We start from the raw sequence: 26815 nt of genomic DNA, 5'->3' as shown, positions 1-26815 counted from the left end.
CACTGGGGTCTTGCCTTATGGGGATAACAAGGGAATCTGCAGGGCTTGACCTCTGAGAATCAGATTGTGATGAAGAAGGGGTGAGAGGCCTGCAACAACCAGCACTCAGATCTTGCAGACCCAGGTCCGACTTACAACGCCCAGGTAGTAGTCCCAACTAGTGGCTTTGCTCATCAGCATAGCCAAGACAGTGGTGCAGTCTGACCAGGGAACTCATCAAGGTGCAGGTCTGCCTGACTTGGGACCTCAAACAAATACCCCTACCCACCGTGGAGCCTGGTCTGCCTCCCCTCACCCTCCACCCTCCCCATCCAGGCAGAGGAGCAGAATCATAGCTCCACTCACTGCTCAGTGTAGCTCCCAGCCCTGCCCAACCAGAAAGCATCTGGGTGCAATAATTACTTTGATGGATTAAATTATCCAATCAAAACATGAATGGATTAAAAAAAAAACACTACATGACCCTCACTTTAGCCTTAAAGACACACATAGACTAACAGTAAAGGGATGGAAAAAGATATGTCAAGCAAATGATAAACGCTGCCCCACTGCCAAAAAAAGCAGGGGGTATCTAGACTTATATCAGACAAAATAGACTTTAATGTAAAAATGACAAAAAAATGATTATTATGTAATGTTAAAGAGGTCAGTGCATCAGGAGGATGTTAACAATTGTAAATATTTACGCATCCAGTATTAGAGCACCTATATATGTTAGCAGAAACTAACAGAACTGTATGGAGAAATAAACAGTAATACAAACATAGTTGGGGACATTAATACCCCACTCTCAACAATGGATTCTCATCCAAAAAGAGAATCATTAAAGAAAGCAAATTTGAACAATACTATTGATCAAATGGCTCTAACAGCCATATACAGAACTTTCTATCCAACAACAGCAAAATATACACACTTCTCAAGCACAAATGGAACATTTTCTAGGATAGACCATAGGTTAGGCCACAAAACAAGTCTTAGCAAATTCAACAAGACTGAAATTATACCAAATACCTTCTATGACCACAATGGTATAGAAACTAGAAATCAGCAACAGGAGAAAAACTGGAAAACTCACAATTACAAGGAAATTAAACAATACTTTCCTGAACAACCAATGGATCAAAGAAGAAATTAAAGGGGAAATAAAAGAGAAGCTTGAGAAAAATGAAAAAGGAAACAATTTATCAAGATGTATGAGATGCAGTAAAAGCAGTTCTAAGAGAGAAGTTCACAGCAAAAAATGCCTACGTTAAGAAACAAGACAAACTCACAAATATTGTGTATTTTACAAATTAAAGGTTTGTGGCAACCCTATGTCAAGCAAGTCTATCAACACCATTTACCCAATAGCATGTACTCATTTTGTGTCTCTGTGTCACATTTTGGTAATTCTCCCAATATTTCCAACTTTTTCATTATGATTATATTTGTTATGGTGATCTGTGATCAATGATCTTTGATATTACCATTGCAAAAAGATTACAATTCGCTGAAGGCTCAGATGATCGTCAGCATTTTTTAGCAATAAAGTATTTTTTAATTAAAGAAAAAAAACCCAAGATCTCAAATAATCAACCTAACTCTACAGCTCAAAAAACTAGAAAAGGAAGTGCAAACTAAGCCCAAATTTAGCAGAAGGAAGTAAATAATAAAGATTAGAGCAGAAATAAATGAAATAGAAAACAGGAACAATAGAAAAGATTAATAAAACTAAGAATTGGTTCTTTAAAAAGATAAACAAAACTGACAAATCTTCAGTTACACAAACCAAGGAAAAAAGAGGACCCAAATCAACAAAATTATAAATGAAAGAGGAGACATTACAAATGATACCACAGAAATACAAAGGATCATAAGAGGCTACTATGAACGACTATATTCCAACAAACTGGGCAATCTAAAGAAATGGAAAAACTACTAGAAACATAAAACCTACCGAGACTGAATCATGAAAATTAGAAAATTAGAAAATTTGGACAGAGCAATTACTAGTAAGGATACTGATTCAGTAATTAAAAAAACCTCCCAACAAACAAAAGCCCAGAACCAGATGACTTCACTGGTGAATTTTACCAACATTTAGAGAAAAATTAATGCCAATCCCTCTCAAAGTCTTCGAAAAAAATCAAAGAGAAGGGAACACTTCCAAACTCATTTTATGAGGTCAGCATTACGCTGATACCAAAGCCAGAAAAGGACACCACAAGAGAAGAAAATTACAAGCCAATATCACTGATATACCCAGATGCAAATATCCTCAACAAAATACTAGCAGACTGACTTCAACAGCACATTTAAGGGATTATACCCCATTATCAACTGAAATTTATACCTGGGATGTAAGGATGTTTCAACATATGCAAGTCAATAAGTGTGATACACCATGTTAACAGAATGAAGGATAAAAATCATACAATCATCTCAATAGATGCAAAAAAGCATTTGACAATATTCAACATCTATTCATAATAAAAACTCTTAATAAATTAGGTATGGAAGGAATGTACCTCAACAGAATAAAGGCCATATATGACAAGCCCAAAGCTAACATCATGCTCAATGGTGAAAGGTTAAAAGCTTTTCCTCTAAGATTTGAAATAAGATAAGTGTGCCAACTCTCTACCACTCCTGTTAAAAACAGTACTGGAAGGGGGCTTCCCTGGTGGCACAGTGGTTAAGAATCCACCTGCCAATGCAGGGGACACGGGTCAAAGCCCTGGTCCAGGAAGATCCCACATGCCACAGAGCAACTAAGCCCATGCCCCACAACTACTGAGCCTGCAAGCCACAACTACCTAGCCTGCATGCCCCAACTACTGAAGCCTGCACACCTAGAGCCTGTGCTCCGTAATAAGAGAAGCCACCGCAATGAGAAGCCCACGCAGCACAATGAAGAGTAGCCCCCGCTCACCGCAACTAGAGAAAGCCCACGCACAGCAACAAAGACCTAACACAGCCAAAAATAAATAGATACATAAATAAATAAATTTATTTTTTTTAAAAATAGTACTGGAAGTCCTATACTAGAAATCAACCAAGAAAAAGAAATAAACAGCTTCTCAATTGAAGAAGCAAAATTGTCTCTATTTGCAGATCACATGATTTTATATATAGAAAATAAGGGATGTAATGCACAGCATGAAGACTATAGTTAACACTACTGGACGGTATATTTGAAAGTTGCTAAGAGAGTAGATCCTAAAAGTTCTCATCACAAGGAAAAAAAAGTTTTTGTATCTAATGAGATGATGGATGCTAACTAACCTTACAGTAGAAATCATTTCACAATATATGTTAAGTCATTATGTTGTACACAAACTTATACAGTGCTCTATGTCAATTATATCTCAATAAAACTGAAAAACAAACAAAAACACAAATTATTATCTTACAGTTCTGAAGGTCAGAAGTCCAATATGATCTTATTGGGCTAAAATCAAGGTGCTGCCAGGGCTGTGTCCCTTCTGGAGGCTGTACATTCCATTGCCTTTTCCAGTTTTTAGAGGCTGTCTGCATTCCTTGGCTCATGGCTCCTTCTTCCATCTTTAAAGTCAGCAGTGCAGCATCTTCAAACCTGAATCTCACTCTTTCCATCGTCACATTTCCTCCTCCGACTCTGACCATCTGCCTGCCTCTCAAAAGGACGCTTGTGTTCATATTGGAACCACCCAGATAATCTCCCCATTTCATGATCTCTAACTTAATCACATCAGCAATGTTCCTTTTACCATGTGACGAAAATGTTCACAGCTTTTGGGGATTAGGATGTGAACAATTGGGGAGGGGAGGTGCATTATTCTGCCTACAACAAAGGGCATCTGTTACTAACATAGTGATTTGTAGACTGAAGAGCTACCATTGAAGTTTGAACTTTATGCGATTATTAAGTTAATATACCATGCCGACTGAAATTTGAATTGTGTTGTATGGACACTAGTGTTATTTAAGTTAACCATGGTAACTGGAATTTTTTCATAACTGAATCATGCAAAGCAAGGAGTGCCTGTTTTAAGCCCAGCTGATAGGTCAAAAAGGATGAGAAAATGCATGTAACCACACATGCAGGGCCATGGCTGCAGAAGATGAGGTGGAAGGGATCTGTATGTCTGCACTCATATTTGGAGAACACTCATGTAAATAGGTTGAGGTTTCTCTTGTGCTGGATTAAGGCCACCAGAATACTAACAGCACTGCAACTTTTCTGAGAAACGTGGTACAGGTGAATATGGAAAAAACTCGAGAAATAATGATATAACTTCCCTCTTACCTCTGTCGTCTTCTGCCACTTCCGCCCAGCACCAAAATACCTGAGGATCTTGGGCACTAATATCCAACTACTAATAGTGTATTACACTTTGTTTATAAAGCAACTGTCTTTTAAAATTCTGATGAATAAACATAAAAGAGCTCTTTGACAACTGATTAAGAATAAACACTTCCTATGTGTACATTGTTGAGCAAACTATAGAATAAGTAAATGGATACACAGGCTTCTGATACTTAGACCAAACACAATTTTAAAAACTGAACTGCTGGTATAAAGTTTCTCATAAATTAATTTTATTAAAACAGCAAAAAAAAGGTCAGTTATTCACCTCTGACTGGGATTATAAAGTACAATCTTTCAGCATGAGTGTTCTCACCATGCCACAGAGAAAGAGGCACTGAGGGACTGATGAGGGGGTGTTTTCCTTCTCTGGCAGTGTAATATTAAACTGCAGTATAAACATCTGATCTTAAGATCAGAATACCTCTTGAAGAGGTGTAGCTTGTTTTATAATACCTAAGTATTGGAAATATATTAATTGCATGAATTGGGAGAGGGAAAGGAAGAAGAAATGGCAATTCATGAAAATCCATTCCTAGACTACATCCATACCAAGTCTTACCACTTTATAGAATTCTTAATTTACTAGCCAGTGCTATTTAAAAATACCACTTCAGAAGTCTTACACCGACACTGGATGAAAATCACACACAACACCTAACCCTGGTGGTTTATGTGAAACCAAATCCTTATCTGCCTCTGGCTCCTTCAGGGGTCTGTATCACCAGTGTCTGAATCCTGGTTGGGATGAAAATGACCCTGAGACAGCAGTTTCATTTTCTTCATGCTCAACCAGACAGATGAAGATCCAAAGTGCTAAGTACATATTTCAAGCATGTGTTCTGAAACTGTTTAGAGCCACAGTAAACTATAAAAGGCAATTTCATAGATACTCTTTGAGAGCGAATATAATCATTAAACTTGATATTTTGCCTCAAAAAGTTTTTTCATACTACAGAAAATAAACATATATTTTTTGAAACTCTCACTATAAAATTACTATCATAAGTTCATCAAAACTTGAGGGTTTCTGTTTTCATGAAGTAGGTGAAAGGGTAATCTCTATTCTTTCCATGTGAGTGTACCTACACCAGGCTTCCCTACAATCACACATCAAAGTCCTTCAGCTCTCCCCAGCTGGCACCTATTTTCACTTTCACTTTCAGTTTCACAGAGAGTTTTACGGCACTTTCCATTTCATTCTTGACAATCTGAGCTACCTACCAAAAAAAAAAAAAAAAAAAAGAGGTTAACAAACTCTGCCCAATCGAAGAACGTCTGCCAGCCCACCCACTGAGGTGATAAACCAGACTGGAGCTCTTTACCTCATGGTGCTTAAAACTCTAAACTGGAAAAGAGCCAGGCATCCCACACTAGTCTGCACTGACAAGCAGAAGCTCTGCCAGGTTCACTAGAATGCTCAGAGCTTTGAAATCCTCAGGGCAAGACTCCAAATTCTCATCTAACTTCTCGCAGACAAAAATATCCCTGCATCAGGAATTTCTTTTAAAATGAGTTTAAAGCTGAGCACTCTTAGCTCTTTCTCTACCCTTAAGGATTCTACTTTTCCATAGCCATCCTGGGGCTAGGGAAGGGTTCCAGAAATCTCATGCATCTTAGCCTGACCTACAGTGTCTTAGCTTTCTGTAGAATGGACATGAACAGTGCAAAAATACCTGAACAACATCCTCTTCTGCCACTTCATATAAGAGTTCATCATGGAGTTGAAGGATGAAGAAGCCTCCTCTGATGGGACAGAACATCCCTTGCAGTTTTCTCTTTGGTAACAATCCTACCCCATGAGAAAAGTAGCAAAACTGATCAGCATGTCACTGTACTATGGGAGTATTTTTTTTTAAGAGAGGTTTTGGGAAATTATAATTAAGAGATTAAAACACATAAAATTTGGAGCTATCAAGAAAATAACTAATTGCTGGTTGCCACCTAGCCCACCTATCAGGTAAACTCAATTCTCCACCTACCTCCTCCCAGAAATGAGGAGTCTAACAAAGACATCAGTAAATGGAGTTGACTGACACTCCTTGATGTCTTTTTCTGGCCAGAAGTGTCACCATGGTAGAATTGGTGATTCCCCAGTTGGACCACACACTCTAGACAAGCAATTCTAAACCTAGGGTCCAAATGTGGACTTCAGAGAATATACAGATTCCTTGAAGATACATGTAAGGGTCTATGTCTGTACATTTTTCTGTGGAGATGATGTATACCTTTTCAGAAGATTCTCAAAAGAACTCATGAATCCAAAAATGGCTAAAAAAATCACTGTATTATACTTAGTCACTATTTCCTAACTAGTGGGCCTAGTGGTACAGATTATGCCCCTCTGATCACTAAAATAAGGTTCAACATTAATACTTTTAGAGTAACTGCCTTCCATTGTTTGCCCGTTTCTCAGAGCAGTCCTTCCTTTTTGCCATTCAAATTTCCTATACTTATTCTTCAGGACAGCACAAATACCGTCCCCCTCAATATCTGGTGCTTCCCTCAGAGAGAGTTCTTTAGCTGTCACTACCTGCAGTCCAAGTTTTCTCAGGTGGCTCTCACAGGGTAAGAGAACAAAGGCAGATGAGGCATGGCAAGCTGCTTCCATACCAGGGCTGCAAAGGCTGTGCATCTGTTTGCCAGTTTGGCTAAAATCTGATCTGACCCATTGGGCCCCACTTATCTTGCATCATTGGCTGTCTGGATGCTCTAGTTTTTCTGCTTTCTGATCATTATACCTTTGTCCTCTTGATTTCCCTTGGTTACTTGGCTTCTGACCCAGAATGCCATTATCCTCCTGTTCCCTGTGTGGTCTGCTTCCTCAGGCTGAGGTCCCTTTGATCCCACTGACCTACTACTGCCTTTAACTCAACATGACACAATCAAGTCATCCTCAGTGACATACCCACATTGTCTTCCACTCACTATAAAGAGTGATACCACCTATAACTTCATTTTGACACTGCATCATTCTGCTGTGAAGAGTCAGGTAAATATTTCACAGTCAGGTATCATATCTTCCTTTCCTTAGCAGATTTAAAATTCAAACATAGGTTGACAACTTTTACTTCTAAATCCTCCAAAGCACACAGTACAACGTTATTCCCCAAATAAGTTTGACCATACATCCTCTTTCTACAAATATAAGAGTGTGAATGTGTGCATGCGTTCATGGAAAGTCATGAACAGGAAAATCAACATCTTCTTAAGGTGTGGTATGAGGACCGAAGAGGATCCCAGAGATTCTTTCAAAGCATCTGCAAAGTCAAATTATTTTCCCAATAACACCCAAAGGTTATTTTCCTTTTTCAGTCTCCTTCTTTCATAAGCGTACAGTAAGGTGACCAATTATCTTGGTTTTAGCAATGAAAGTCCCACATCTTGGGAAACCATCAGTCTCCCACAAACTGGGACATTCATCATCCTCTACAGAGGATTTTCCAGAGATTACAGAACAGGTAATATTTTTTTTTTTTTTTTTTTTTTTTTTTTTTTTTTTTTTTTTTTTTTTTGCGGTAGGCGGGCCGCTCACTGTTTTGGCCTCTCCCGTTGCGGAGCACAGGCTCCGGACGTGCAGGCTCAGCGGCCATGGCTCACGGGCCCAGCCGCTCCGCGGCATGTGGGATCCTCCCGGACCGGGGCACGAACCCGTGTCCCCTGCATTGGCAGGCGGACTCTCAATCACTGCGCCACCAGGGAAGCCCTACAGAACAGGTAATATTGCAACAAACTGAACACAGAAAAATATAAGAGACTCCAACTGTCATCTCTTAAGCCAGACATTAAAGAGATTTTCAGAAAAAATAAAACCACTCATCACGAATATTTTTGTTCTGAAAAAAATGTAGTTATTTTCATAAAAATGTTACTTATGTTAACACATGGTGGGTTTATTATTGTTATCTGTAAATGTTAATAAATGTTTTTAAATTCCCAGTTTTAATTTCTAATATGGTAAATATTAATAGATATAACACACATAAACAAAAGCTCTTTGGGATCCTTTCTAAGAGTGTAAAGACATCATGAGACCAAAACGTTTGCGAACTGCTGAGAAATAAATATAAATCATTTCCCTTTATTTTCTGATGTAATTAATCTCACCATGTTATAGCAAGGGCCTCATTTATGAACAAACCTGTTCTCTCATTTTGGAGCATACTCTCCCGATGACCATGGGATTTGAAGGTTGAGTGGAAGGTTTCTAATTGCTTCTGAATATTAACTGTGGCTATTTTGACAATATCAGCCGCTGAACCTTGGACTCTTGTGTTGATAGCCTGACGCTCAGCCTATGAAAAACAACAATAACAGATGCTCAATCAGACACGCCAGCATGTTTTCATACCTGCCTTTAGCGTCCACAGATTAGTGCTCATATGTGCAACCAGACTGGAAATCTGGAACTGAGATGTGACCCAGGGCATCCACTATAAGCTGTATCTTAAGAATAATAACCAGAATGATCCAGGGCTCTAGATTCTGGGCTATCATTCACATGAGGATAGACTAAACAGAAGAAGGTCAGATTGCTTCAGTTTAGAAATCTTCGACAGTTAGTTAGGAACCAAAAACTACATTACACTTAAAATGTTATCTAGAAGCTCAAAATTATTTTTTAAATTATATTATCAGTGTTCTAAACTTCACTTTAAAGGATCTATACCTCAAAATACAATTCCTCTTAATCCTAAATAGATATAAAGAGAATACCATTCTTTGTGATGTGCGTTGGAATGTTTCAAGCACATCCCCCATATCAGTGGCCTCTCAGTCCTATGTAGAGTTTGGCCACAGCAAGTCTGCAGCCCTCTGGTATGAATCAGAGCTTTTTATGGGCTATTGGGCCTAATCGTTAGCTGCTGGTAAAAATGCAGATCCTAGATCCCCAGGTATTAAATTAGAACTTCCCTGAAACTATTGCTGCCATGAGCTTCTTGGCAGGCAACCACAGCTGCTAAAAGTGAACATCCTGGGGCAGTAGGAATAGGGGTCTAGGTAATTATCCAAGATGTAATCTATCCATGAATATCACTCCTGTGGTTCCAAAAGGGCTCAGAAAATGGGAAGGGTCTACTCACTGGAGGGATCTATGTAACCCGAGAGGTGTTCTCTAGTTCCCTGTCACCTGGGCTACATCCAACTCCTAGTATATTACGTACTGGTTAAAGAGATAGACTTCTTAACTATTGTTTTGTCAAATGCTGATGAATCCATTCTAAACTCACTCAGTTGCCCCTGTTTAAAGAGTGACTGAATTTCAAAGTTCTGACTGCTCCCCTTCTTGAAACTATATGCCTCTGTGCAGTGGATTATGTTATTGTTGCTATTACTTGCTGCCTTTCTCTGTGAAGTCCCATGGCCCCCACCCATTGCCATGTGATTCAAAGTGTTTTTCATTCTAAAAGAATGGCCTTGACTTGTTTTGGCCAGTAAAATGTGAGTAAAGCTGACATACAGCACATGCAAGGAGTTTTAAAAGCTATCTAACACTGTCACAAAAAAGGGCTTATCCCAGGTAAGTACTTTTCTTTATTCTGAATTTTAGAATGAAGAAAATACACAGAGTAGAGGCAGAGTCAACCCAGAGCCAAACTATAACATGAATTTAAAATAAATATTCTTATTATAAGTCACTGAAATATGGGAGTTGTTTTTACTGTGACACAAACAAATATAACTAAAATATATAGTTCATTCTCATGATACTATACTTCCCTGATTCTATTCCAAAATAAGAAAACTTGGCAGTCTCAGCTCTGTGTCCCACAATCTCAGTCCCTTCTCATCACTAGAGTGTTTTCATATACATAAAAACATACAGGTTTCTGATAATAGGAGATTATGCCATTAGGACTTACCCTTCCACTGATAACCAGAAAAGGTGGTCAGAAAATGCCTCTTTGAACGAATCAGACAGGAAAAGGGAAGTGAAGAATTATAGAACCTAGAGAACTGGGAGAGAAAGGAAACCAAGGAGGTGATCCTGGCATTGGAGGCCATCCTTTCTCCCAGGGAAATCAACAGATTCCAGAAGAGGCAGCTGAGAGGCTAAGAAGCTGAGCAGAACTTGATGGTCTTAAAATATTTGGGTTCACAGCCCAACAAGTAGGAGGCCTGGTAAGGAGGTGAGATAATACAACTGTTTTTATAGAAAACTAAGAAAAACAAAAGGCAATAGGAACAGAGCCATATTTGACTACAGACTATTATCAAACCTATTAGACTATAAAATGATCATGTGATCAAGAAAATAAAAGACAAAATTGAATATTTTGGCAGAGAACAAAATACCATAATATAAGAACAAAATAGAAACTGTAATTAAAAAAATTAAAACAACAGAACTTAAAGCATTTAAACAGTGCTTTCCCTATAGTTTGGTGTATGTGTGCAGTGGGGAGATAGTATTGACTTGGAGAGAAGATAAAAAGGCCTTCTGGGGTGCTGGAAAAGTTCTATATCATTTAGAACCTAAAAGCTCAATAGTTGCTCAACAGCAAATTGAAGAGCAAATCAGCCAACTGAAAGATAAGTTAGAAGAAAATATCCAGAATTAAGCATGATGAAATATAAACATGGAACAGAGGATAGGAAAAATGAGGAATTAAAGAGAAAAGTTTTTAAAATTTATAATAGAAGTTCCAGAAAGAGAGGAGAGATTTCGATGAAGCAGTGACTGAAGAAGAAATGACTAAGAATTTTCCAAAATCAACAAAAGATCTCAAGGTGCAGATTCAAGAAGTCCTAACACCCTCAAAAACAGATCAGTTAAACACACACACACACACACACACACACACACACACACACACACAGGCACATGAAGTTTAAAAAAAAAACCCACAAACTTAAGCACATCACAGAATATCTGCTGGAAACCACAAGGAAAGAAAAATACTGTATTAAAAGCAACCTAGAGAAAAAAGGCAGATTGCATTTAAAGAAGAAACAGACCAGGGATGGGCAAACTACAGTCTACAGGCCAAGTCTGGCCCATCTCTTGTTTCTGTAAATACAGCTCTACTGGAACACAGCCACACTCACTCATTTATGTAGGGTCTATGGCTGCATCTGCACTAGAACAGCAGGACTGAGTAGTTGTGATGGAGACTCTGTGGCCTACAAGTAGCACATATTTAAGGGAGCTTACTTTTTCTGACACAGACACTATTAAAAACCTAAAGGAAAGTTCTACTTATTGGTAAAATGTTTTAAATTTCCCTCTGAGACCTGAAAAGTGGCAAAGATACTCACTATCACTAACTCTATTCAACACTGTCCTAGCTAGTACGTCAAGTAAAATTTAAAAAAAAAAAAAAAAAAAAAAGAGAGTAAGACTTGGAAAGACAGTTATAAAACTACTTTTTTTTCCAGATAATAACTGTGTAGATAGAATACCTAAAAGTATCTACAGATAAAATTTTGGAATTAGTAAGTAATATTTGCAAGGTTTCTAGACAAAAGAACAACAATAAAGGCAATTATCTTTCTATACCAGCAGTAAAGGGTTAGAAAACGTAAAAAGGGAAGGAAAAGAATTAAAAATTTAAAAAGATGTCATTCACAACAGCATGAAACTTTTCCAATATCTAGCTATAAATTTAATAAAAACCTTGTAAGATCTCTTCCCCAAAACTATACATCGTTAGTGAGAGAATTTTAAAAGACCTAAAGACCTAAATAAATGGACACATATAACATGTTTATCGACTGGAAAACTCAAATTTATAAATACGTCATTAATCCCATCTTGATCTATGAACTCAAGGCAACTGCAATTAAAAAATCCCAACAGGATTTTGTGTTTGTATGGAAATTCACAAGCTGCTTCTACAATTTATATGGAAATGCAGAGAACCAAGAATAGGCAAATATTCTTGGGGGAGAGAAAAAAAGCAAGTTGGGAAAACTTACTTTACCATATATCAAAACATAGTATTCAAGAAAAAGCAAATTAAAAGTACAAGATACTACTTTACACCCACCAGAAAAGCTAAAATTATGTTAACTTAATAGCAAATGTTGGCAAGGATGCAGAGCAATGAGAACTCAAACTTATATGGGAGGACAAATTGCTACAACCACCATAAAACACAACATGGCTTTATCTCCTGAATTTGAAGATGAGAGCAATTCTATGTCTACCGCTTTACCAAACATAAACGGAAACATATGTGCACCAGAAACCTTGAACAAGAATAATCAAATCATCAAGATCCATAATAGAAACCCATCCAAATAGAAAGTTCTCCAAACTAGAAACCCATCAACAGAAAAATGGATAAATTGTGGTATATTCATATAACAGAGTTATATACCTACCCCAACATGAAACAACATAAATGACTTGCCTAATGTAATTTTGAGTGACAGAAGCTAAACACAGAATACATATATATGATATATAGAGAGGTCAAAACAAAACCATAGGGTTAGAGGTTATAGTGGTTATTTCTGGGAAGGCAGTGTGTGGTGATTAGGAAGGCATGAGGGGAGCTTCTGGGGTGCTGACAATATTCTATTTTTTGGTTTGTATGGTAGTTACATAGGTATAGCTCTATGATAATTTACTGAAATTTACATTTGTTTCTTGTGCTTTCTCTATGTATATTTTTCAGTACAGTAAAAGTTGAAATAAAATGTAAAACCAAACTAAACAAAAACCAAACAATAAATCTGGCTATATTTACTCCATTTCTGATTCAGAGGGGTGCAGTTTTTTTTTTCCTCAGCAACAACATGATGAATCAGTTAGAACTCTTACTCCTAAGGATTCGGTATAAAAAGTCTTACTCTCACATTTTTAACTTCAAAATTATTAGTTTTTAAAAAAGTATATGGTTCATTAACATTAATCATTCTATCCTCCATTTTTCATTGTGTAAATACCAAAAAACACAATCAATCCCTATTAGATCAAGCCCAAATTTCTCAGCCTGCCATTAAAAGCCTTCCAATAGCTGATTCCATCTGACCAGTAGAAAATTATCTATTCCTAAGTGCCAACTCAAACTTTCCACTCCTATCAGATTGGCTTCTAGCCAATCCTTACTCAAACTCTTAGTCACTTGTGATTATCTTTTTCTCATGCCCATCAATTAAATTTTAAATAGTCTTCAAGAATCTGTTTAAGTCCTACCTCTTCTAGAAGCCTAAATAACTGAGTATACATGCTACTTTTATAGTTTTTTAGTTTGCTTTATCTCTTCCAATACATTTTAAGACTTACTTTTCCTAGTGCATCAACTACAGTGCCTACTTCACTTGGAGATATGGTAAAAGGCTGATAAATATCTGATGTCTGTATGTGGATATATGGGAGGCAAGAGAGTGAAGAAGTAACAAAACCCTAACTATTCCTCCATGGTCCCTAGGAGCACTATTGCTCTGAGAGATTCTAGCTCAAGACAGTAGTTTAGCAATTTGGAGGCTGAATATTTTCATTACATACAATGTGTATTGGGCACTGACACACAAAAGTATGGGGTAAGGGCAAAATACAACCAGTTAAAATAGGAAGGTTTGGACTATAACAGGAACTTAAATGCTCAGATACACAAAATGCTTTTATGGATCCCAATGATTTCAGAAAGAGATTTCAATCATAATTTGAGTAAATACCATCAATACATCTTTTGAATGATATTAAAAAGAGCCTTCTTTAATATTTTGGGTATCCTAATAACCTCTGATGAGCCAGTGCTTTTAAAATAAATAAACAAAAGGAATGAACCAAAAAATACCACCATTCAATGACTGGCTAATCTCTGGAGACACTGGCAATCTGGTGTAATATGACAAATTAGTATATGATATCTGAAACAAAGAACAATTAGCAAATGTAAGAATTAAGTTTATATATAACTTATTACCAAAGCTAATAAGTAATTGGCTTACTAAAACAGAACATCTTTAATTGAAATATTATTAAGTGAACCCATATTTACATTAGTCTCCTAAAGAGACTGTGTTCAGCAAATACTGGCATGTACCATCACTTCAGAAGTCCTTAATAAAACAGAAGATCCAATTAATAAGCTAGTGATCTCTAAAAGGGACATTAGCAGGGTTCAGTCTTTGTTGAAAAAGTACATATCATTAAAGTTAAAAATTTAAGTTAAAATATTAAGTTAAAAATCCAGAGAAATTTCAACATACGTGAGCTTTGTGATAAGGGTTGTTGTCTTTGATTCCTGGTAAATATCTATGCCTTCCCAAAATGGTCTGAACAAATCCATCTCTTTTACAATTCTTCACTGTCTCTCTCATGAAATGATTAATCCCTACAAAGAAAATGAAGAAACAATTACAACCAATATCCATCCTTAATCTCACTCACTAGTTTCAAGATAGTGAAATATACCAAAACTTCACCATGATTAACATTAATAGCACATCATCAAAATTTTGCATATAAACTTTCATTCACTTTTTCTTCCAGTTTTGAGAAATAACTGACACACATCACTGTACAGCATGACAGTTTGCTTTACATATATTGTGAAACAGTGCTTGCTTAGGCAGCACATATACATATATTGTGAAATGATTACCACAATAGATTTAATTAACACTCATCACCTCATATAGCCATGAAAGTTAGAAACAAAAGGGACTTTAGAAATGACATAATCTCTGTTTTTCAACCACCACCACCAACAACAAAAAATACAAAACTAAACTCCAGAACAACAGAGCAGGTACTAAAACCTAGATGGTTTTATTACAGGACCTTAAGACTATTCCGTGCTACTTTTCACAGGGTTCTGTTCTTTGATCACACTAACCCTCTTTTACTCTTTGAGCTTATCTTTTCCAGGCTTTAATACATTCCAATAGCTCCTTGTTACCATCTATGCTATGATTCAAATAGGACCTAACTAATGCATGAAGTTGTAATATTTTATTAGAAACTTACACAACTCACTTCTTAAAATTCAAAAAGACTACATATAGTATATTACTCAAACACATTCATATGCCCTATACCACCATTCATCCTTTGCTATATAGGTCCGTTATTAGGTCTTATGACTCTCCAGGATGAACTCTTTGCTTCAGATGGACCAGTCTCTTCATTGCTCACTCCTGTCTCTGAGCTAGAGAGGTTCTTCTCTCCTGGAACATTCTTTTTCTATACTCTTCATTCAAGTACAGAGACTGCTAACCTATCTTTATTCTTTTGTACAATTTCTGCTTTCTCACAGCTCTGCTCATCCTAAGTAATAAACACTAATGCCTCCCAATTAAAACCCCTCATTTGAGGATTTCTATTGTATGGCTGGCACAGATTGTGGGTGAAAGGAAGGGGAGAAACCCTGCCAAGTGCAGCTGTTGGTGATATCTGACTACTAGCATAGGAATTTCAGAAAGCAATCAGGCTCTCATCTTCTTCTCTTCAAGAATTACTGTGATACTGCTGAGTAAAGAGCAAAGAAAAGGATGAGATTTAAGAGACTACACCTCTATGAATTCTCCTACCTGACTCCTGTAGGAAGCCTTCAAATATTCAGATTGCAAGAACTACTTTAAAAAAACAATCAATGCTGAGGTATAATTTACATACAATAAACAATGCTGAGATATAATTTAAATACAATAAAAGGCACCCACTTCCGGTGAACAGTTTGATGCATTTTAACAAATGTATACACCCCTCTAACAACCACTACAAGACACAAAACATTTTAATCACCTTCACAGTCAGCTCCCCATTATCAGCCTCAAACACTAATGGATCTACTTTATTTCACTGTATCTTTTTCATGTTCTTGAATTTCATAAATTACACTGTATGTTCTCACTTGTGTCTGCCTTCTCTTGCTAAGTAGCATTCCATTGAAGAGATATACCAAAATCTGTTTATCCATAATCCTGTTGACAGATATTTGTTCCTGTTAAAAAGGAGACAGCAGGGCCAAAATGGAGTCACTTGTGCTAAACCCTATGTCAGCAAACTAAGACTTACTACCTAACCAAATTGCAACCTCAACACCCCCAGGAATGTAACCTTTAACCAGCCAACCTGGTATTACATGGTCAGCACTAGTGAGGTTATCTGCCCAATAGGCCCTTCCATTCCCCTTAGAAGAGTGACCTTGCCTGAAACAATGCATTCTTTGCTAATATTTCCTTTACCCACCTACCCCCTTTCTGCCTTTAAAAAACTTTCCTGTTCTACAGTTTGGTGGAGCTCCTTTCTAGTGCTAGACGGGATGTTGCCCGATTCATGAATCATTGAATAAAGCCAATTTGATCTTTAATAAATTTACTCAGCTGATAAAGAAATGGAGTAATAGATACAGAGAACAAACAGATGGTTGCCAGAGGGGAGGGAGTTGGGGGGAGGAGAAAAATAGGTGAGGGAGACTAAGAGGCACAAACTTTCAGTTACAAAACACATGAGTCACAAGTATGAAATGTACAGTGTGGGGAATATAGTTAATAACTATGTAATATCTTTGTATGGTGACAGATGACAACTAGACTTACCATGGTGACCATTTTGAAATGTATAGAAATATCAAATCACTGTATTGTATACCAGGAATTAACATAGTTTGTAGTTCAAATATACTTCAAAAACAAACTCATAGAAAAAGCAATTAGATTTGTGGCTACCAGAGGTGGGGAGTGGGAGGAGAGGTAATGGGTGATGGTGGTCAAAAGGTACAAACTTCCAGTTATAAGATAAATAAGTACTAGGAATGAAATGTACAACACGATAAAGCTAATTAACGCTGTTGAATGTTATATATGAAAACTGTTAAGAGAGCAAATCCTAAGAGTTCTCATCACAAGGAAAAAATCTATTTTTTTCTATTTCTTTAATGTTGTATCAATATGAGATGATGGATGCTCACTAAATCTATGTGGTAATCATTTCATGATGTATGTAAGTCAAATGATTATGCTGTACACCTTAAACTTATAAAGTGCTGTGTGTCAATTATAACTTAATAAAACTGGGAAAAAATTTTTTTAATTTACTCACTAGGATTTTTGTTGTTTAACATTTCCAGTCTTTGGCTGTTATGAATAAAACTGCTATAACACTCACATACAAGTCTTTCTTTGGACATATGTTTTCATTTTTCTTGGGCAACCATCCAATAGTAGAATTGCAGAATCATACAGTTAAGTGTATGTTTTACTTTATATGAAAGAGCCATAGTGTCTTCCAAAGTGGTTGTACCATTTTACAACCAATCAGCAATGTAAAAGAGACATAATGTTTTTAAATTTTAGCATTCTAGTGTTTCTATAATGGTATCTCTTTGTGGTTTTAACTTGCTTTTCCCTGAGAACAAATGACGATAACACTTGATGTAATTATTCACATATTTTCTTTTGTGAAGTGTCTGTTCAAATTTTTGAACTTTATTTTATTGCATGATTTACTTTCTTAGTATTGAGTTGTAAGAGTTCTTTATATATTCTGGATGCAAGTCCTTTGTTAGATAACAGGAATTATAAATATTTCCTCTCAGTCTGTGACTTGACTTTATATTTTCTTAATGATATCTTTTATCAATATTTATTTTTTATGACTAATTCAGTGTTATTATCACCTAAGAAATTGTTGCCTGCCTCAATGTCATAAAGCTCCTCTCCCTTTTCTTCTGCAAGATTGACAGTTCTAGTTTTTACTTTTAGGTCTGTGCTTCACATCAAGTTAATTTTTGAATATAGTATGAGATAAAGTAGAAGTTCATTTTTTTTCCATACTGGCATCCAGTTGTTCTAGCACCAATTGTTGACATGACCATCTTCCCTCCATTGAATTACCACAGCAACTTTGTTGAAAATCAATTCACCATATACGTATAGGTCTATTTCCTGATGCTCTATTGTGTTTCACTGTTCCCTGCGTCTACCCTTATACCTATCTTGATTATTGTAGTTTTATAATAAATTTTGAAACCAAGAAGTATAAGTAATCAACATTGTACTTTTCCCAAAAAATTATTCTAGTTATTCCAGGCCCTTTGAATTTCCATATAAATTTAGAATCAGCTTGTCAAATTTGACACAAAAGTCTAATGATATTTTGATTGGAAATGCACTGAATCTATAGAACAATTTACAGAGAACCGTGATCATAACAATATTATGCCTTCTAATAAATTAACATGGTAAACCTCACATTTACTTAAGTATTCTTCAATTTCTCTCAGGATTGCTTTGGAGTTTTCAATAAAGTCTTGCACATACTCTTAAATTTATCCCAAGTATTTCATGTTTTTTGATGTTATTGTAAATGGTTTTATTTTTACTTCATTCACAAATTTTTTATTGCTAGTATATAAAAATACAACTGATTCAGGGACTTCCCTGGTGGTCCAGTGGTTAAGACACTGCACTTCCATTGCAGGGGGCATGGGTTTCATCCCTGGTCGGGAACTATGATCCCACATGCCATGCTGGCATGGCCAAAAACAGGAAAAAACAAACAAACAAAAAAAAAAACAACTGATTTTTACAAACTGACCTTGTATGGCAGGAACCTGTGCCAAATTTAATTATTTGTCCTAGTAGTTGTTTTTGTTGAAATCACATGATTTTCTATGTACAAGATCATGTCATGTGTGAATAAAAGTTTTTCTTTTTGGGGACCGGGGACAGGGTTGATTACAAAGGGGCATAAAAGAACTCTTTGAGATGATGAGGTGATGGTTCCATACCTCAGCTGTAATGTAAACAGTATGACTGCGTGCATTTGTCAAAATTCATAGAACTATACAACTAAAAAAGGTGAATTTTATTGTGCGCAAATTACCTCAATAAACTGCCAAAAGAAGAGAGAATTTAAAATGGTGATATTCAAACTGCTCTATAAAAGCAATTTTTCTCTCACAGTTTCTAGAACATTTACTCAATGGTTTACTGTTTCAAGATAAACCTATGTAAACCTAAAGCACAGGACAATTCCTAGATTTTATAAGATTTTCACAATGACACAGTAGCATATACCTCAACTTCATTTTGCTATTCCATTTCTGTCCCTACTTTTCTGAAAAAAGCACATTTCTAAGTAAGGTTGATGTTATTTAATCAACAATGCTTGATGAAAACTTCTGTTAATAGAAAATTCTGTAACACAAATTTTTAAAAATATAATATGGAAAGAGAGTTGAGAAGAATAGTATCTAGAAGATAATTAACATTCAGTGCTTCCTTACCAGTATATCTGGATTTGAAGGAGTCAATGTAAAAAGCAGCATCATTTTCTTTAATACCCATCTGCTCTCCCAAAGATTTAGCTCTCATTCCATAAATGATTCCATAGCAAATCTGAAAGGGACTCATCACACTCAGTAAGTAAATTATAGGTCATAACTACATAAAATGCAAACATAAAAAGTTCATTAGGATTGAGATTTGGTAAACTTTTCATAATGAGTCAAAGAAATGATTAGATTTGCTTTGGTAGGTTAGATCCATAGAAGCTGATATCCAGTGAGCGTCTTTACTGCCTTTTAGCAATACTTTTTGAGGTGCGGGGAGAAAGAGAAGAAGGGGCAGAATATGAATGAATATGTGTGTGTGTTAAGAAAATAACCCTAGTGGTTTAAAAGGAAATATTTCTGTCATTTATCCAGAAGTCTTCAGAGAAGTTTTTTACTCCTCATAACACTTCATTAACTGCTGCTTAAAGAAGTGCCTAGGAAAAAAAAAAAGAAGTGCCTAGGAGTCAGGAAAGAGAAGCATTACAAACATTCCTCTCCTCACCTTCGAATAGCACTAAAAAAGCAGGAAGAGTAGACTACATGGCTTCATAATAGGGAGGACGTCATTGGAAATAAATATCCTCTTCATCTCACAGCCACCTGAAATCCCACAATTGCAGAATTCATTTGGGTTAAACATAAACTTTTGAGAAAATTTTGGGAGTAGTGGAGGAAAATGGTCTAAATAGGTCAATAAAGAAACTGATTTAGTAATAAGTATTGCCTGGGTTCAAATCCTAGTTCCACCATTTACAAGAGGTATTATCTTGCACAATCTACCTTGTATCTCAGTTTCTTCAACTATAAAATGAGGACAGTAATACCTACATCATGAGTTTGTTAGGATTAGATGAGTTATTTTATATACGTGTGTATGTGCGCACGAGCATGCACGCATCGGTGTGTGTGTGTGTGTGTGTGTGTGTGTGTGTGTGTAGGATACCACCTGACATAAAGCAAGATCTATATAAATATTGTTAAATAAAATTTTAAAAGATAACTTGCAAAAAATGATTATCAAAATCCAAAATAATTTTTTTTTAAATTACATTGAGAGGGATTTTTTTCACTCCTGTTTTCTTTTCCTTTTTGGTCTTTTTACAGTTTTTTTTCTTAATTCAGATATTACTTAGTGCTAGCTGATATCTCAGCAAGACTGAGATCTAGATTAGATGGTTCAGTGCATGGTGATTCAAGAAAAAAAACTGGTATAGCATAAACACTATTAAATCATGCAAGAACTTATTAAATAGAGGCAGCTATCATCAGTGTATTAATGTTTAGATTATGGAGTCAGAATGTGTAAGTTCTGTCATTCTGAACTTATCCTGGCTCCACCACTTATAGCTATATGACCTTAAGCAAACTACTAACTTTCTGTGCCTTGATTTCCTCCTATGTAAAATGGGAATAATAATAATAAAATCTATTTCGTGTATTTACTACGAGGATTAAATATTGGAATATTACCTATTTAACTTAGGGTTTGATTCTTGCTAAATGCAGGATTTAATCTGAGAGGATTAAATAGAGAGGACAAAGCTGGCTTTCTAAATAGTGGAAGAAACAAGTGTTGGTGCTAAACAGGCAGTGATGAGAGGAAGTGTTTCATGCCTAATAAGCCAGTCAAGAATCACAGCTGTGAGTAACAAGAAGTGTAAATGTAAAACTAGTAAAGCAGGATCTTAGAGGTGGTGTGCCTTTACCTCAGCCAACAATCCTGCTCTCTTGAAAAGGGCGTCGGATTTCCCACAGGTCATGTGATAAGCAAGTATCAGTGTTAATTTAGGCCAGGGAACGGTGTGAATGTGGCCTTTGATTTTCCCTGTGCCCAACAGTCATCCAGGAGTAGGAACTAATATGGGGCCATGTGAAAAGTCCAAGGGCAGTATGAAGTTTCACAGGAAGATTAGCTAACCAATGGCCTCAAAAAACTAAAAGGCTGGGTTTCCCTGGTGGCGCAGTGGTTAAGAATCTGCCTGCCAATACAGGGGACACAGGTTCGATCACCAGTCCATGAACATCCCACATGCCGCGGAGCAACTAAGCCCGTGTGCCACAACTATTGAGCCTGCGCTCTAGAGCCCATGAGCCACAACTACAGAGCCCGTGTGCCACAACTACTGAAGCCCACGTGCCTAGAGCCCGTGCTCTGCAACAAGAGAAGCCACTGCAATGAGAAGCCTGTGCACCGCAACGAAGAGTAGCCCCCGCTCACCGCAACTAGTGAAAGCCCGTGAGCAGCAGCGAAGACCCAACACAGCCATAAATAAATAAATAAATAAATAAATAAATAAATAAATAAATAAATAAATAAATAAATAAATAAATAAATAAATAAATAAATAAATAAATAAATAAATAAATAAATAAATAAATAAATAAATAAATAAATAAATAAATAAATAAATAAATAAATAAATAAATAAATAAATAAATAAATAAATAAATAAATAAATAAATAAATAAATAAATAAATAAATAAATAAATAAATAAATAAATAAATAAATAAATAAATAAATAAATAAATAAATAAATAAATAAATAAATAAATAAATAAATAAATAAATAAAATTTATTTTAAAAAATAATAACAAATAAATCTTAAAATAACTGAAAAGCTAATAGTTATTGATTATAATCTGCAGCTCAGCAATATTTATTTTTCAACATTCAGAGAGCACCCTTCTATAAAAGGCACCGTGGCTCAATGCGTGTGAATATAAAAAGATAAATATATGTGTGCTTACAGCCTAGAAAGAGACTTTTAAAATACACACACACACACACACACACACACACACACACACACAATTATCTACCACCACCATCACAATATCTACCACTAATGCATATAGATTTCCCAGACCTAAGTAGGCTCGGACTAAGTCTACCTGATTCTTTCTATTGACTCTATAAAGGAAAATATGAATACCATGAGATAGGCTCAGATGAATGTTGTGAAAAATCCAAAGAGGGAGAAATCACTCCTCAACCACAAATGATTGAGATAGTTAAAAAAATGTTTTTTGAATCGTAAAAATTCTCCTCATTTATGTTAAACATGTTCAGTAAAGATCACCTGTTTTGCTTGTTGCCTCAGATCATCCCCAACAGACTCTGGCTCAATCATCTTCCATTCAGCTGCAATACTCCTGAAAACATCAGCTCCAGTGTTTAGTACTTGAATGAGACGATGATCGTGGGATAAATGAGCCAAGATCCTCAGCTCAAGTTGAGAGTAATCAGCAGCTAATATTAAACCACCTGAAAGAGAAATATTTTAGAAAAGTCGGTACAAAGACAAAACTAAGTTTTATAACACTGAGCAGGATGACAGAAATTTAGTTCCAACATACAACCATGAGATCATGTAAAAAAGCTCAAATCAAAAAAAGCTAAAGGCTTGCTCTTAATATGATGCAATTCAGCTCTGTAACACGTAAAAATTTTTTGCTTAGCTTTCAAGGATATGTAATATATGTAAAGCCACCCTTGACCTCTGCCTGTTAACCTCTGTGGTAGTGCTTTCCTCAGTGTTCCTATAGCACTGACACATAATCTAAAATGGTTCTTTCATGCCTCTCCCACGTAACACTGAGCCATTAGGGATGGGAGACAATCTTCCTTTGCATTCTACAGAAATGCACAGTTCCTGGTACCTAATAGGTCCTTAACAAATGGTTGTTGAAGGAATGAATGAACGAGTAAATAAAGAAACTGGTTTCTAATGTGTGCTGACATTTTAAGGGGGCTGGAGAGAAATGTGTGCTCTGCTTTGAAAATAAACTTGTTCAACAAAAAAAGGTCAAGTGGCCTGTATGTGAAAAAGAGTATTCAAATAATTAAGAATTATTTATCTATTTATTTATTATTTATCCATAATTTATCTATGGACTAGAAATGACTGGATATGCATGGCAAAAACAAAATAAAACAAGCAAAAGCATGGTTAAAGAAAAAGAAAAATATTTGCAACTGATATCACAAAGGACTCATTGCTATATTGTATAAAAGAGGTGCTATAAATCAAGAACAAAATATAAACAAGCAATTCACAGAACTAATAAAAACAAAAGAACCTTAAACCTATTAAAGAATGCTTAACTTCATTCACAATAAAAGATATGCAAATTAATTATATAACAAGAAACAATCCTTTTCTACTTGTAAAAATCCAGAGGTTGGATGGCATATTCTGTGGCAAGGCTATGGAGAAAGAAACACTCATACATTGTTACTTGGAAGTAAATGGTAACTGTGTCCCATTAGATGGCAATTTGACAATATCTATCAAAATTAAACAGGTTTTTTACTCTGTGACTCAGTAAACAAGCCCACAGGCTGCTGCAAAGATTATCTGCACACAGATTAAACTGGCTTACGTTCAAACTTCTTTACTGATAATCACAAGTCTTCAGCATAAAAATATTAAACAAAAAAACAAAGCAAACAACAGTGTATATGGAATGCTTATGCTTGTGTAAGAACAGAGGAAGAAAATAGTACATATTCATATTTGCTTGTATCTGCATAAAGAAATACTGGAAGGATATATAAGAAACTCAAATATGTAATTAACTATAAGACTTGTACATAACAGGGTAGGTAGGACAGGGAAGGAAGCAAAGTTTCTCAATATATACATTTTATATATTTTGATTTCTGAACTATGTGAACGAATAACCAATTCAAAAATATATAAATACTGATTTGAAACAAATGACCACAACTTTTATGGCCTTTCTGCCCTAAACAAAATAAAACTGGACAAACTATATGAAATAACAGTTTTCAGATGTTGGACAATAGGCAATGCAGGACTACAATTGCTGAGAAAGGGGAAGGAGAGGGGAGATAAGAGGAGCCATGCAACTGTCTCAAGTTTCTGAATGGAGGCAGCGCAGGGAAAGAGATGAAACAAAGCACTGTGGTCTCTGAGCTGGAAGAAGAAAGTGTAATTTGGGCCTGCTGAGGCTGCTAGAACTTGTGAAATTTGGAGAGAAAGGAACTGTGCATAAAAGGATCACCAGAAATATGTACAGTAATCCCTTTGGATTTTTGACCAAATACTAAACTGTGCAGGGAGAAAGTTCAGAGAACCAGGCAAAGAACAAACACTAAAGAAATAGCTATTATCAAAGTTCAGCTATCAGCTGAACGACTTGAACAACATACTCTTGAATGTTGAAATGTTCAAGCTCTGACCAGACGGAGTGGAGAAACCCTGCTGAACAACTTGAGCACAAAGTAGAGACCGCAGTAAGGCCAAACCTTACAATGAAGGTTAATCTAGCCCTAGAGTAAAGGCTACTCTAAACGTCTGCTCACAAAGCTTTAAAAGTCTCAAAATGATCAAGCTGATGTGAAAGTAAATTAACTGCCTGCCAGAAGAAAATGCTATAAAAGAGGACTACAAAATCCAAAAAGTTAACAATGTAGTAACCATAATGTTCAGCATACAATAAAAAAATACTAGACATATGAAGAACCAGGAAAATGTAACTCTGACTAGGAGAAAATTCAGTCAATAGAAAAATGACTCAGAAATTACAGAGATGATGGAATTTTAATATGTTCAGGAATTTAAAGAAATATAAAAATGATGATGGAAAAAACAGTGAATTACAATAAAGTAATGAAAACTATACAAAAAATTAAAATTCTGAAACTGAAAATACAATATCTGAAATGTAAAATTCACTAATAGGATATGACAGCAATTAGACACTGTAGAAAAACCATCAGTGAACATTAAAACAGTCAATAGAAAATATCCATTGCAGTACAGAGTTGAAAAAAATGAAGAGAGGGGAATAAAGAAAAGAAAAAAAGGTTCAGTGATCTGTGGGACTATACTAAGTTGTACTACACACGTATATTTGGAGTAATAGGAAAAAAGGGCAAAATAGGGACAAAAATATTATAAGAAATAATGGTTGAAAATGTTCCAAATTTAATGAAAAATATAAGTACATAGATTAAGAAGAAGAAAAAAAAAAAAAAAACCTAAGTGAACTCAGGAAATTCAGCAAACTCAAAAGCCCAAATAGTAAAGCATAAAAAAACCACCCAGAGACTCACACCCAAATCAAATTGCTAAAACTGAATAATGAATTTAAAAAATCAAAAAAGCATCCTGGGAAAAAATATATTATGCTTGGAGGAATAGCAAGAAAAACAGTGGTGTACTTCTCCTCAGAAGTAATGCAAACCATAAGCTAATGGAAATATATATTTAAAGTGCTAAAAGAGAAGGACTATAAACCCATAAATCTATGTCAAATAAAAAATCTTACAAAAGTGAAGATAAAATAGAGAAATATAGACATGGAAATGCTAAGAGAAATCACTGTCAGTAGAACTGCACTACAAAAAAAACCTTAAAGAAGTACTCTGGGTGAAGAAAATTGATAATAGATGGAAACTTGAGTCTACTTCAAAGAACAAAGAGTGCCAGGAAGGGTAAAAAAGTGAACAGATAGAAAAGACACTTTTGTTTCTTAATTTCTTTGAAAGGTCATAACTGTTTACAGCAAAAAAAAACTACATAGCGAAGTTTATAATAGTCATAGAAGTTAAATGTATTACAAAAAATGGGAAATGGAAAAACACTCCTTATATTATGGATGAAGTGGTATAAAATTATTTGAAGCTAGACTGTGATGTGATGCATATTGTAAACTCTAAAGTATCTAAGATATAGAGTTAAAAAGATAATAGAGGAAATAAAACAATAACAAAAATAGTCATGTACAGTTTTTAAAAAAGAATAAAGAACAGATAGAACAAAATACAAATGACAAGACAATAGACTTAAATCCAACCATATACCAAGAATTATTTTTTTTAACATCTTTATTGGAGTATAATTGCTTTATAATGATGTGTTAATTTCTGCTTTAAAACAGAGTGAATCAGCTATACATATACATAGGCCCATATCTCCTCCCTCTTGCGTCTCCCTCCCACCCTCCCTATCCCACCCCTCTAGGTGGTCACAAAGCACTGAGCTGATCTCCCTGTGCTATGCAGCTGCTTCCCCCTAGTATCTGTTTTACATTTAGTAGTATATTTAAGTCCATGACACTCTCTCACTTCATCCCAGCTTACACTTCCCCCTCCCCATGTCCTCAAGTCCATGCTCTATGTCTGCGTCTTTATTCCTGTCCTGCCCCTAGGTTCATTAGAACCATTTTTTTTTTAGATTCCATATATATGTGTTAGCATACGGTATTTGTTTTTCTC

At 35.7% G+C, this 26815-nt stretch overlaps 1 protein-coding gene across 2 annotated transcripts in view; it reads right to left on the bottom strand.

The window, feature by feature from the left end:
- Positions 1 to 4031: 4031 nt before the first annotated feature.
- POLQ (DNA polymerase theta) overlaps positions 4032 to 26815 on the bottom strand; it is a 112357-nt gene continuing 89573 nt past the window's right edge. Inside the window, exons 25-30 of one of the 2 annotated variants that reach the window (XM_007106950.1) lie at positions 22650 to 22834; positions 19519 to 19630; positions 14495 to 14619; positions 8472 to 8625; positions 6007 to 6122; positions 4032 to 5550 (exon numbers count right to left, since the gene is read on the bottom strand). In XM_007106950.1, the coding sequence (XP_007107012.1) occupies positions 5437 to 5550; positions 6007 to 6122; positions 8472 to 8625; positions 14495 to 14619; positions 19519 to 19630; positions 22650 to 22834 (806 nt within the window). In that variant the 3' untranslated portion in view covers positions 4032 to 5436. Of the gene's footprint in view, positions 5551 to 6006; positions 6123 to 8471; positions 8626 to 14494; positions 14620 to 19518; positions 19631 to 20070; positions 20167 to 22649; positions 22835 to 26815 lie in introns of those variants that run through there. The other variant, XM_024120216.1, reaches the window with a different exon arrangement.

The sequence above is a fragment of the Physeter macrocephalus genome, chromosome 1 (assembly GCF_002837175.3).
Source record: "Physeter macrocephalus isolate SW-GA chromosome 1, ASM283717v5, whole genome shotgun sequence".
NCBI lineage: Eukaryota > Metazoa > Chordata > Mammalia > Artiodactyla > Physeteridae > Physeter > Physeter macrocephalus.
This window is presented reverse-complemented; position numbering and strand designations above follow the sequence as displayed.